Here is a 13581-nt window from a genome sequence, read left to right on the forward strand (position 1 = left end):
GCTGTAAATCAGTTCTGTTTATACACTAAGCTATGAGTTTGAAGAGGGAAATCTAATACCAAGCAGAGGTACTGAAGAACTTCAGAGTTCCTCATTAAGCTCCTTGGTGGAGACAAAAATCTTCTACAGCAGAGATACAAAGTGCTTCAGTCCTTAAGTCCTAGAAGGTGAGCTCTGTTGAACAAGACTTGGAGGTTTCTTTTCTAGGGCTTATTCCACAGGTACGTTGGTGAGATTTGATGCTGTGTTAGAAATCAACTGGGCTCTGTGTTCCAGGCAGTACTTTCGTGCAGAAAAGTATAGAACAACTTCATTACTTTGTTTCTTTCTTCCTTTGAATGTTTCACAGACCATTACAAACATTCAAGCTTTGTTTTCATTGAATGATTAGTAGATATATTTTTTCCTCTAATTTTTCTTCTGTGTTTACATTGTTCTTGATAACTGTTCCATATATAGTTGCCTTACCAGTTTCCCAAGTTTCTCACATGAACATATGTGACTCATGTAGTCCGTCCTGTTGATTGTGTGGGTTTTTCACACAGCAGCATGAGGAAAAAAATCTTTGGAATTTGTGAACAAGGTGCAGCAGCTGAAATTTTTCATTCTTTCATTTAACATAATTGTTTTCTATGGCTTTTGCAAGGAGAAAGGTGTCTGATTCTCCTAGTTTTGGTCTAACAAGCTGTCAGTTATCTTTAGTTGTAAGGTTACAGAATTCTAGTAACAGATTCATTTTGCAAGCTTGATGTAAGGGGGGAAAATGAAGGCTAGGGTTTTCTGTTCTTCTCCTTAGACTTACTGATTTTTTTGCTGTTCTTTGCTTATCCTGCATTCCATGCACAGAGAAGGAAGTAACTGCTTGATCTTTCTAGTTGCCACTGTAAAGGCATGCACAGTGTGGGGTTTGGGGGTTTTTAAACTTTCCTGCATTACACCAGCTAGTCACGGCAATATAAATTCACACATTGTAAGGACCAATGTAGAAATAACTGGGTTTTTTACCAAGTGCCAGTCCCCTGCATTTTATTATTGTTTCTTTTTGTCATTCTTGACTCATTTGCATAAGTAGTTACCAATAAGGCAGTCACTCTGGACTACATGTTGGAGTGACTGATGGCTAAAGCAGAAGAGACAGAATGGAAGATGCTTGCCTTGTAAGTATTTCACATTATTACATATCTCATGAAGACTTTTCAGTTCATTAAGGTCTTATTGCTTGTGTTGATATACTGCTGGGTTTTTGGTATTTTCATAGAATCATGAAATGGCCTGGTTTGGGAGGGACCTTCAAGATCATCCAGTTCCAACTCCCCTGTCCCCTTTCACTAGACCAGGTTTTTCAAAGCCCCATCCAGCCTGGCCTTGAGCACTTCAGTGAGGGGATCCACAGTTTCTCTGAATAACCTGTTCCAATGTCTCACCACCTGCACATGAAGAGTTTATTTTTAGTATATAATCAAACCCTACCCTCTTTCAATCTACAATCTGTGGGAAAAGTGAAAAAATATTATATTTGAATTATAGTCAACTATTATTAGAAGTTTTTGCCAGTTATTGATAGAAGAGAGCTTAGAAGCTGTGTGATGTGGCATTTCAACAAGCACTGACGGGCCACAGACCAATGGTATCAGGGAAACAATTTATACCCATGTTTTGTATTTGTTAACAAAATGAGTGAGCTGACCCTTGTACCAGCAAACTGGAATGTTCTCTCTCCCTTAGTGTAAAGGACACTCTTCAGAGAGCTGCCTGGATACTGTTTGAATATCAGCCACATTTGAATATTACCACAAAGGTAAAGGCAATCTTGGCAGTACCGTGTGGTTTACCCCAAGGTTTTAATTTTTGACATCAGATGCTGCCTGCATTTCCCCCCAGTGAATTTCCAGGTGGTCATGCAAGGTGGATTGAATTGCAGCATGATCACATATGGGAGTACAGACCAAGGAGGTTTTACAGATTTGAGGCAGCTGGGAATTACTTATTTCATGTCACTTACGAAATAGTAGCTATCAGCCAGCACTATAGTAACACCACTTAGTATCTAATTTTTGTTGGAATAGTCCAAGGGGTTAGGAAAAAGAAGTGTTTAATGTCCTCCAAGTGGTGCATATTTTGTCATTTGGCAGCTTTCTGCTGAGGCTCTCCTACAAGGTGAGCAAAGTCAGATGGTTGATTTTTAGGTAGTAAAAACTGACCAGTGGCATCTCCTGACTCCCTAGAATGGAAGCACTGTTAAACAACCCTCTGAGAACAGAATGCCCAAGAGTTATAACACTTCAAATCTAACTTTTTGTAAATTAGGAGGTTAGGAGCTAAGGCTGTTTTAAAGTTTTGAAAATTATTTTGACCTTTCAAGGCTGCAGAGAAGGACAGAAGCCCACATTAAGTTTGTTGGAGGCAGCTGGATTTTTAGAACAAAATAAAGCTACCCTCAGGATTACTCAGGCTACTTAGGTAGCCTGAATCCATGAATTTCCTGAACAGGTAGTGTAGTATGACCAAAAAAATACATTTAGCCTAAGCCACAAAGGGGCAACTGGATGTAAATAGAGCAACAGTTAGAGGTAGTAGCAGTTTGAGTAAAATCAGGGATAAGAATAATTGTTCCTAAATGGGAACAAGTATGAGAGATGCAAGCTGCAAACATTATTTCACAGAATCCATTAGGTTGAAAAAGACTTCTGAGATCATTGAGTCCAAGCTTTGACCAAACACATCTTGTCAGCTAGACCATGGCACAGTGTCATTGCTGGACTGCCCTTTCTGTGAAGAAATTCCTCCTGATGTCCATCCTGAACCTTCCCTGGGGCAGCTTGAGGCTGCTGTCCTCGCATCTGGTTGCCTGGAAGAAGAGATGCCAACTCCCAGCTGGCTACATCCTCCTTTCAGGTAATTGTAGAGAGTGATAAGGAGAATTGAGATCATGAGAGTGGTTCCAGACACTGGGGGCAGGTGTCCAAGAAGCTGCATAGAGAAAGGGAAATAAAGGATTCAGGTTTCAACTAGTCATGGAGAAAGCCAACCACAGATTGTAAAATTAACCTTTATGTAAAACTTGTTTCCTTATCTCCTGCAGTACTTTTCCTTATTTTTATAAGATGTTACAGTATTTAAGTCCTGCTTTTGCTTGTAATAAAAGGTATTTTTCAGAATTGCAAGCAAATTACTGAGTTGATTCTGGTTCACCTATGTGTTTTGGTTTACATGCCATAGCATGGATACAATGCTAAATTGTAGCAGGAGTAAAACTATAGTAAGGAAAGTGGTTTGAATGGTAGACTGGAGCATTGAAAAATAGTAATTAAAACTGAAACTTTTTCTGGAAATAGATTTGGAAAATATTTAGACTGCACTTCGCTCTACTCTTAAGTAGTGGGTGCCAATAAAAATGAAGGCAAACAGAACACTGCCTTATTTTTGACAATAGGAGCAGTAACAGATGTAGCAGTTTTCAGCTAACTTAGAGAAGGCTTATTATAAAACTACAAAAAATTGAGGAGTACAGGATTCTAAAGAAAATGAATGAGTCATAACAAGGATTGCCAGATCTGTCTGGACCCAGCTGCAGACTGAATAGCACATTGTCTGCAGAGTGCTCTGGATGAAGGACCTGCAGAGTGCCACTGCAGGAAGAAGGGATGCAGGTGGTACCTCTGTCCTTTCTGACTCTGAACAGAGTGTGCTTCCCAGAACCTGCCAAGTAGGCAGGGCTGGAGATTCCAGGAGCCTGCTGCACTCTGATGTTCTCCCCTGAACTGAATCAGTGGTTCCAACTGCCTTGTACAGATACTTAAATAGCCTGATGCTTTGCTGGCAACCTGAAGCCTTCACTGCCCTGGCCAAATGGGGCTAGGCAATCTAGTTCACAAAAGGAAAGATTTTCACTGGAAACTCAAATGGAGTTGGCTAAAGCCAACTCATTTCAAATGCATGGAGCTAGAGTAAATGCAAAAATAAATCCCTACACCTCTATATGGAGCAGAGCTGTTTCTGAGATAGGTAGTTCTTAAGGATTTTCTCCAAGAAAATCTATGCCTAAAAAATCACCAAATAGTTAAGGTTGGAAAAGACCCTTAAGACCATCGAGTCCAACCTTTGATGGATCATCACCACATCAACTAGACCATAGCACTAATGACACATGCAGTCATTTCTTAAACACCTACAGGGATGGTGACTCCACCATCTCCCTGGGCAGTCCATTCCAATGCTTAATAACCTTTTCCATGATTAAATTCTTCCTGAATTTCACTGTCTCCTGTGCTGTGCTACTGATCTCCAGATATTTTGGGCTTAATGTTCTCTATTTTATTTACCATTATACATAAACCAATGAAATACAGGATTGTATTTGATACTTTCACTTCTTCTAGCACCAAGGCACTTTTGTGAGATTGCAATTCAGATAAACAATTCAGCTGTTGCAAATGGTCATATTTAGTTCAGTCAAAGATACTTAATTTCTAAATGTCAGGTGAGTTCTGATGAATGGTTTTTCTTCATTTTCTTGATTTGTTCTACAACCTCTCCTCCTGGCATTTTAATTCAGACATATCCTCCCAAACTGGATTTGTTTTTACTTATTTTTCTTTTTTTCCATTTTTCCTTTTTTTTTTTCCTTTTATTCCACTATGGTAATCTCTTGAAGTTTCTCTAGCAATTGCAGATAAAGAAGAAACATTTCATTTTCTACAGTGATTTTATCTTTTCTAAGCACTATTTTTATACCTTGTTCATCAGGCTTTGCAGACTGTTTGGCAGTTTTCCTGCTCTTGGTGTGTCTGAAAAAGAATTTATTATTAGCTTTTATGCTTCTTATGATTTGTTTCTCAAACCTTCTTGGCCTGACTTTCTGTTTTTCACATTTAACCTGTCAGAGTTTTTGGTTTTTTTTTATTTTCTTTATCTGGCACAATTCCACTTCTTGAGTTTTGTTATGGAACTGTAGACAAAATGGGGACTGATTGATTTATCAGGCTCTGGCGCTGGACTCCATTTGCAGTGCAAGTGCCTCTGTTGGAAGATGGGTCTAGTTCCACTGACTTCACATGGCTGCTTGAGGTTCTGGTACCCCACAATTCCTGAATGGATGGGATCCCTGGGCATGGCCAGGCTGCTTCTGAACGGGGAACTCCTGGTGCTGCTCATCTCCTTCTGCTGGGCCAACCAGTGCAACTGAGGGCAAAAGCCAGCAGATTAAAAAAAAAAAACAAAAAAACAAAAACAAAAACCAAAAGACTGTGTTAGAAACTGCATCCCGTTTCAAGACTTTGTAAGCTCTGTAGCACATATAGCACAACTATGAAAATGTGAGTACCTCCCTGTTCAGTGGGATTTCTGCATTCAGCATGTCAAATTGCTGCCTTACAGCAGCGCTTGTTGCTGCAGAGCAGTGAATAATAAGTCTGAAAAAAAACAGGCAACACACATCATGTTTACCACCCAGTTTCCCAGCCAATTCTTATGAATGGCATGGTTAGGTCACAAAAGTAAACAGGTAATTTGTGAAATGGTGTCATGCCTGCTGTGGGAATAAGTAAATTAAATATAGGAGTTCTTAAAGAAAAGTTTATAAATGTATTCTGGGGTTAGGAAAGCAGTTGAAAAAGTATAAAACAGTCAAAATTATTTCTCTCCTTATAGGGAAACTTTCTGTTACTCCTGTGTTTGACTAACATATAACTTCAAAGATCTTAAGATAAGGAAAAGACCCAAAAATGTGCCAAGTGTCTTATTGGAAAAAGAAGCCAGGAGTCTTATATTGTATTCATTCACCTATGAGAGTGAAGCAGGTTTAAAAAGGGAATGTTTTCCACCACTTGGAAGAAGAGAAGCTCTGGAAGAAAGGGTTGATGTCAAATATTTTCTACTCTGGCTCCATCACCAGGGTTCTGGCAGGTGCCCTTTCAAAAATAGTGCACATACTTGTGAACATTCAAACACCCCTGTTGAGAGATGCCATTTCCACAGACTTGTTTGGGTTTATTCAGAACCTGAAGTGTTTTAATGGAAAACACAGAATATGCTCAATGCTACTGTGGCTGATCTTTTGCTCTGGATCAAAACAAAGTGAATTGCCAAAGCAGAATGAAAAGGAGAAAGGATGCCCAACTAAATCTGATTTTAAAAAAACCAACCCTGAACACAAAACCCACTTAAAATATAAGTTCCAGGTGGTGGAATAAAGTACCTGGGAGCTGAGGAAGCCCAGAGGAAGCTGATGTTTCACAGGCACTGATGCCCAGCAGCCAGGAAAAGCTGCCAGGTTAACCTGTAAAGGTGAAGCCCTGTCTCCAGTCAGCTGCTCTAAGGTGCCCCTGATCCTGCCAGATGTGCCCAGTGTGCTGCTTGTGTTAGTAAAGGGCTTGGAAACTGCAAAAGATTCAGCAGTCCTGAGGCATTTTAGCATAAAATAAATCAGTCCTGAATATTTCTAAGGAGGGTTTTAGTACATACTTGTAACTGTCTGGTCATAATTGGAGCCCAATGGTTTATGTATCCCAGGCACTTGTGAAGACTGAATGTTGGCTTGCTGCAACAGTGAAACAGACTTTAGTCTTGGTCCAGAAGTATTAAGAGTTTTAGGTCTTTATTTATGGAAGGTCATTATTAGCTGAAACAGGCCATAAAGAATTTATGCTTGCTGTTAAAAGGAGCTGGTAAACATTTTGTCACAAGATTAAAGAGCATTGTTTTCAACCATATTGTCTAGACCATTTGACAAAAATGCAGAGAAGGCTACAGCCCAGTTTATGTACATGTCAATCTTATAAAATAAACAAAAACAAACTAAAATATCTGTCTAGTTTCAGGCAAAATGTGAACTGCAGTTACCAGAGCTATCCTGAGATTCAACAGAAAAAGAAGTAAAATATGAACAGTGGGCTGGGGCACCTTGTTCTTGGATACTCAGAGCAACTAAGGGGGAGATGGGAGTTCTCAAGTGTATCTTTTGTCTTTAGGCAGAGGATGATGTTCCATATACTTTTTACACGAAAATATTTTAAAAGTACAAATGTCAGTCATGTAAGGATTGAAAACTCAAGAAGAGTGTTGCAGGCTGTTGCAGACTACTGCCATGAATAATTATTACTCTCTGCTGAGAGTTGTCACATACACCAAAAATGCTGTGAAAGGCTCTGATTTTTTCCTGGGAAAGGTACAGTAATAATTTAGTTTGCTTGCTTACCTTACTTTTATTGAGTTAAAAAACCCTGAACAATATTGAAGAATTCTTCCAAGAATATTACTCTTTTTTGCCTCAGGCATCTTCTTAGACTGTCCTAGAAAGTACTACAGCTAAACAGATGGTCATGAACAACAAACCTGATCTCATTAAAGGGAATATTCCTGAAATGGCTCTGTCTTACAGTAGATGCAGTTCACTGGGCTGTTTTAAACTGTTTGGGTTTTGATATGTACCTGCTATCAAAACCTGTACCTGATATATGTACCTCCTTATTTATCCAAAGGGACAAGTAATGTTTTCAAAGCAGTAAAGTGGAGTCAGATATTAGTCCATGTTTAGAGTAGCTGCATTTCAGAATGGGTACAGTGATGCCTGGACTTTCCACTGGTGATTTCTATCCTGAAAGAAGCTGGCTGTTAGAAACTGGTATCAGCATGACCACAGACCTGTAAAGAGAGTACAGCTTTGGAGTGGTGTGGTTTAACCCCTGCTGAAGCCAGGACAAAGATGCAGAGTTAGAGTAAACCAAGGATTTTAAGGGTTTATTCCAGTGCTTGGGCACTGTGAGACCACCTGGTACAACACTGCAGGGGGCTCAGCCCGCTGCTCTTTGGAAGCAATGATATTAGCAGTGTGCTGTGCCCAAAGGAACATGTGCCTCAGACAGACAGGTGACATCCCTGCACAGGAGAAAGGAGGGGTGCTGTATTGGCTCTGTTTTGCATGGATATCTCATGCAGGTGGGAAGTGTTGAGGCAGCTGAGCCCCAAGAGATGGCAGCACAACAGGAACTGTTACATTTTCTCCTTCCTAAAAGTTGTACTGCGAGCTGCAGATCAACTCATCACATCTCAGGGATCCTACATTCCCAGTACGTTTTAATTAGCACTACTGATATCTTTACAATTGCATACTATGTTAATTTTCACTGTTAATTCTAGCTTGTGTTATGTTTGGCCAGGAAAGGAAAATATGTGTAGCACTGTGCTTTTGAGCTTCTGGCCTGAGCCATCTGGAACAGGTTATTTCATCAGTCATGTTATGAGATAGCAATTATAATTCAGACAGTGAGCAAAGCAGAACTCAGCTGATAATCTAAGGTAGTCTTTGAAAAATTATAGGCAACCCTCCCCAAACACCTGAAGTTTGCAACTGAGGTTCTTTCCTGGGAGGTGAAAGAAATGAGCCCTACTCTTTCTCAGGCAGAATTAGGGTTTGAGGCCATGTTTCCTGTGTGGTGCTATTCAAGGGGCAGTAGGGTGAAATGTGTGTGTCAAATCACTGCCTGTGTTGAAACATCAACATGTGACAATATCAAAAGCTGGCTTACTTGGCAGTCTCCAGGAACACTTAGATCAACCTCCACATCAGGCAAAAGCTCAACTTGTGAATCTCATGAAGCTTAGATGCTGTCAAATTCTGCAAGTGCCAATAAGTTTTGCTGTTTTACCATTTTTGCTGGCAAAAACATTTGGTTCCATAAGATATGGTAGGAGCAAAATGAATGTTTTTAGCATCTAAATCTTGGATATGTAGGGCCTAAAGTGTCAGTTATTGGAAAATTCCTTTAATGAATTCAGGTCTGTGTGGCTGGGTAAAAGATGTCTATGACTTGGCATGTTGAATGACTTCGGGCTCACAGATCTACCACCATACAGACTTGTATGCTTTGACTCTTCTCACAGTTTGAAAATTTTCTTGAAAATGTTCAGAGTGGGGGAATTTTAAAAAATGACAACAACATCCAAGAAGGGTGTTTGACAGATGTGGTTCTGGAGAAATGTAAGAACAAAATCAGAGTCAAAAAGGGAGATGAAATGTTGTGAAACTTAGAGGAAGACTTGTTTCTGCAAGGAAGATTTTCTGTTCAGGATGCTAAGTGTAATTAACTAGTTTTAAGTTCCCTGACCTATTTACAGCTTTTGTCTCAGCATTTAGAATCAGTCAGATTATGTTTCCAGTGCTGAGGGCTCCTGTTCATCCAATGCTGTGCTTTATCTGCAGGAGCATAGCTCAATTCACATGTGCAGTTGTCTCACCCAAAGAGAGTAAAGTTATACAACACTTTTTATGTCCCCCTTATTATATATTACACAATTTTCAAAATCCAAGTCTTAACTGGAGATATGGTTTCAACCCTAGCTATACACAAAGCAAACTTTGAGAACATAGTTATTTAAGAGAGCCCCATTTTAAAATGGGGACAGTTCTGCACCTCCTCATGAAGACAAAGACAATGTCAAGGTAATCTAAATAAAGTAATGGATTTTATAACTCAGGGGGATATTTGAGACCATTGAAGTGAGAGCACCACTACACATGAAGTTTAGCCAACATCTTAAGCATAAATGCTGAAGGTGTCAGCACAGGGTGTTGAAAGGTGCATCAAATTGTTCATTTTATAGGATGAACAAAAGGAGGCTTATGCACCACAAAATCCTTCCTTTATACAACCCTTCATACCAAACAGAGTTGTGAAAAGGCTGTGGCTGCATCTGATTGTTTTGTGACTGATGGTAGTTACAGAAAGGTACTGAAGAAATTCCACTTAGCCACAACATCAAATCCTTTTATTTTGGAAAAATCACAGTCACCAAGCTGTAAACTAGCCCAGGTTGTGGTTTGGTACACTTTTTAATACTCTGGTTTTTATCCACTCCAGCTGTCAGATGGAGACAGGAAAAATCAAAACATTTGTACAGTATTTCTTCTTAAGGGAGCCCCTTAGGTGGTGAGATCTGGATTCACCTCCCGTCTCCAGGGCTGGAGCACCTCTGCCAGTTGGCTGATGGATCAGAACTCTGAGGCAACTATTTGGGAGCAGACTGGTGCTGCACTCATACAGTGATTCTGGCATGCATGCAATGATTTTACCATGTGATTGTAGAAAAATTCAGTGGATTAGCAAGTGAAGTATTATCAGATGAAGCAAGTTCTTTGTCCACACAGCTGGATGCACAGAGCATTTTCTTTCCTGTAAAGCAGTTTCTCATTGCCTCAGTAGATTTTTCACACTTCTAACATACAGTAAGCACTGCTACTCTTAGATCTGTTAGCTCTCCAGGTTATTGAGTGTATTGAGAAACTCTGGTGGTATGGAGCCGTGAGAATACTCACTGTTAAACATTTGCCACAATGAAAATTGTCCTGGTCTTTGCTTTCTAGCCTCTCTTGCCTGTTTTCTGATCCATGAAAAACTTCACAATGTGCCCTGCAGCTTCTTCAGAAGTCCCTTGTGCAAGTTTTTGTTAGGCTTTTGGGAACTTTATTAAAAGTAAGTAAATTGGTTCTTGTTTACCTGCCAATGTATAGACACTGTTTGAATGATTCCAGGTGATTGTTTAATTTTCCATGCAGTGCAAGTGATGCAAGCAATTCACTGAGAGATAAACTGTCAGAAATGGCCTGGAGCCTCTGGTGCTGTCATTTTTGAAAGGTAATTTGGACCATTACAGCCTGATAACAAGATACAGAGGTCTCGAGCTTCCCTTTGGCTCCAGTACAACTTGTGGGGCCTCAGCACCTCTAAAGCAGCTCAGTCCTGGTATCTCAAGTTGGATTTTGAGGCTTAGAGGCAACTTTTATTATTATCTGTTATATCAACTGTAATTCTGTTTCTCAATCTGTTACACAGAGATGTATGATAATAATTTCAGGTTCCTTAGAAATAAAGGGTTTTCTCAAATGGGACACTCAACAGAAATTCAAAGTAGTTGTTTAATGTCCTTGTCTGTCTTTCATTTCAGTGTTCATCTTTGGATCCACTGTAGTCTTTGCTGTGTCTGATTGCTTACTTTTCACATCCCATAAATGTTCTTCTTGACCTAGTAAAGCTCTGCCTGTGGCAAACTTGCAAAACACCTGAAAAAGTACTTTATTTCCTTCCTCTTAAGTCATAACTGGAGATCTGCAAGTTATGCTTTTCCTGGAGAAATATTTCATATCATAAACTGCTCCCTTAAGCATGGGGTCAGTTTAAAAAGAGCCAGTGTTTGCAGACAAGCCATTTGTTTTCCTTTGAATGTTTAATTTGTTTATTCCTGTTTTCAAATAATCCCCAAGCAATATAGTTCCTGTAGCTGTGATCATCATGAATTTGAGTTATTCACCTCCCAGAGGGTCAGACCTTTCATCAGTATGCCATTGGCACGGAGCAGAGAGTGTTGCATATTCATTGTCCAGGACACCAGCTAGAGGGCCTCCAAAAAACCCTGACTTTTTTTGTTCTCAGAGCAAGGAAAACAATCCCTTCCCTTCTCCAGTCCCTTGATAAGGCTTTCTGTCCAATAACGGTGCTCTCTGCTCTGAGGCACATTTAACTGTGAAGTTTGCAGCGGGAGAGGCTTTCCTTCAAGCTGTTAGTGTTTTATCCTGGCAGGCTCCTCGAGGTTGTTGTGAGGAGTCTAGCCAGTTGGTGAGCTTTGTAATCTAAACCAGCTGTCCCAGGCTGAGGCCCCCATTTGCATTGTTTAACATACTTAGAAAATGAAGTGTTCATTTTTAACATTCCTCCTCCAATTGGTTTAATGCTGAATTACAGAAGAGAACTAAGCAAAACCAGGTGCTTTCTCTGTATTCTCTCCAGTGTCTGAGGAGGTACAGACGGCTCCCGATCTTCTCCATTACTTGCCATTTCATTCTTTGGACTATAAATGACAGAGGAACTGAAGTGCTAGCAGAGGGTAATGTTTGGAAAACTTTCTAGTTATTCATCAGCACAGACTCTGGGTTTTTTCCACCTTTCCCCAACGGTTTTGGACATGCAAGGATTAAGAAGGTAAGTGGTATGCATGAAACTTCTTTGCTTACTGACGGGAAACCTGCTTGTGGAAAATAGCTGTGGCAGGGACATGTTATGCCAATCCACTTGCAAAAGCCATTTGCAAAGGGATCTCAATGGTCAGAGGTGGGGAAAGACGATCTGCCTGTTACTAAAGCTGTGCTGTCTCTGACGAGTTCCTTCTTGATCTGTGCTTATACTCTGCGCATCTGTGGCAGTGCTGAACTGCAGCAGCCACGATCCCACTGGCTACAGTGATTGATTGAAGTTAATTAGTTACTATTGCAGAAAATTGCTGGTTTAAAATATTTTGCCTGCTGGGCAAGCTACTGTGACCAGCTGCATGTAGTGTTGATAAGCTGTGCTGCATGTCTGTTAATAATTCTTGAGGGGATTTTAGATCTAAAGTAACGAGCAAATTGAGATCATGGGTGCAGACAGAACACATATGAGGCAGTAAGGTCGCTCCCTCACCAAAAGGAAAGAATATATCATCTTGTAGTAAAGGAAACTAAACACTGTCTAAAAATGTTTGAGTTTTGTCTGGCTGTTTTATGGGGGATTTTGTTATCGTGCACTGTCCTGCAGCAATGTGCAGCACAGCCCAGTTGCTGCATATGTCAGTATTCTGCTATAACCTGTTGTATTCCTTCCCAATGCTTTTTCTCACTCCATGCAAAGTGAGTATGCAGTCCTTATAGAATTGTACACTTTAAAATTTCTTCAAAGAGATCTGAGGAATCAATAAATTAAATGCAAGCCTAAATGGACAAAATTGTAGTTTGAATGCTTTACATTGAACTCTAAGGAAAACTCTGTGCAGAATTTGCCTTTTCTTGTCACTCAAAAGTTGCCAACGAGCACAATCTGTCTCCACAGCCCTATGAACAACCATTTTAGGGTTTTCTGTTTACTTTTCAGAGCTTGTCAAATTTGTGGTAATGTGTAGGTCATTGTGTGTGGTTTTGTCTGATGCATTTGTAGGTCTTGCTCAGCAGCTCAGTTTGCACGCTGGAAATCAGGAACAGCTCTAAGAGAGAAAGTTGGTAGCTCACATGGGTAGCAGAACTAAGGCTACCTAAAATATCCCCTGCTTCCTGTACTGGTTTTGTGGGAATGTATTGTATCCAATTGCCATTTAGAATTCCAATCCAAGATAAGCAAGGTGTGGATCTAATGGTACTAGGAAGTTTTATATAAATCAGCAGCAAAAGAATGAAATCCACAAGACCAGAAAAAAAGTAGTTTCTGACTGTGCTTTCATGGTTTTCTATCTGTTAGTAAATATTTGGAGGTGGAAGGTTACTTGACCATAATTTTTATGCTCCAGGCAAGGAGCTCCAAAAATAGATGTAGGGCTCTTTTAGTGAGGGAGCCTTGTCTTTCAGTTGCAGCGGAGAGAGACCCAGTAGGGACCACTAGATGTGAAGATGATGTACCTGGGGAAGGCTCCATTGAAGAGAACAGCTTCTGGTAGCTGGTGACCTGGCACAGTGTGTCTCCTTCAAGGCTGAGCAAAGGGACAGAATCTGGCCCCAAGCAAATGGATTCATCTCAGATAGAGCCTCTGGGGATGAAATGCGGTTTAGCAGTCGGAGCAGCTGGC

General features: G+C 40.3%; 1 protein-coding gene across 3 annotated transcripts in view; it reads left to right on the forward strand.

Moving 5' to 3' along the window:
• Window positions 1-10363: 10363 nt before the first annotated feature.
• Window positions 10364-13581, forward strand: part of FBLN5 (fibulin 5) — a 51907-nt gene continuing 48689 nt past the window's right edge. Inside the window, exons 1-2 of one of the 3 annotated variants that reach the window (XM_063160094.1) lie at window positions 10364-10469; window positions 11781-11972. In XM_063160094.1, coding sequence (XP_063016164.1) covers window positions 11881-11972 — 92 coding nt within the window. In that variant the 5' untranslated portion in view covers window positions 10364-10469; window positions 11781-11880. Of the gene's footprint in view, window positions 10470-11480; window positions 11973-13581 lie in introns of those variants that run through there. The other 2 variants (XM_063160095.1, XM_063160093.1) reach the window with 2 other exon arrangements.

This window comes from Melospiza melodia, chromosome 6 (genome assembly GCF_035770615.1).
Source record: "Melospiza melodia melodia isolate bMelMel2 chromosome 6, bMelMel2.pri, whole genome shotgun sequence".
Lineage (NCBI taxonomy): Eukaryota > Metazoa > Chordata > Aves > Passeriformes > Passerellidae > Melospiza > Melospiza melodia.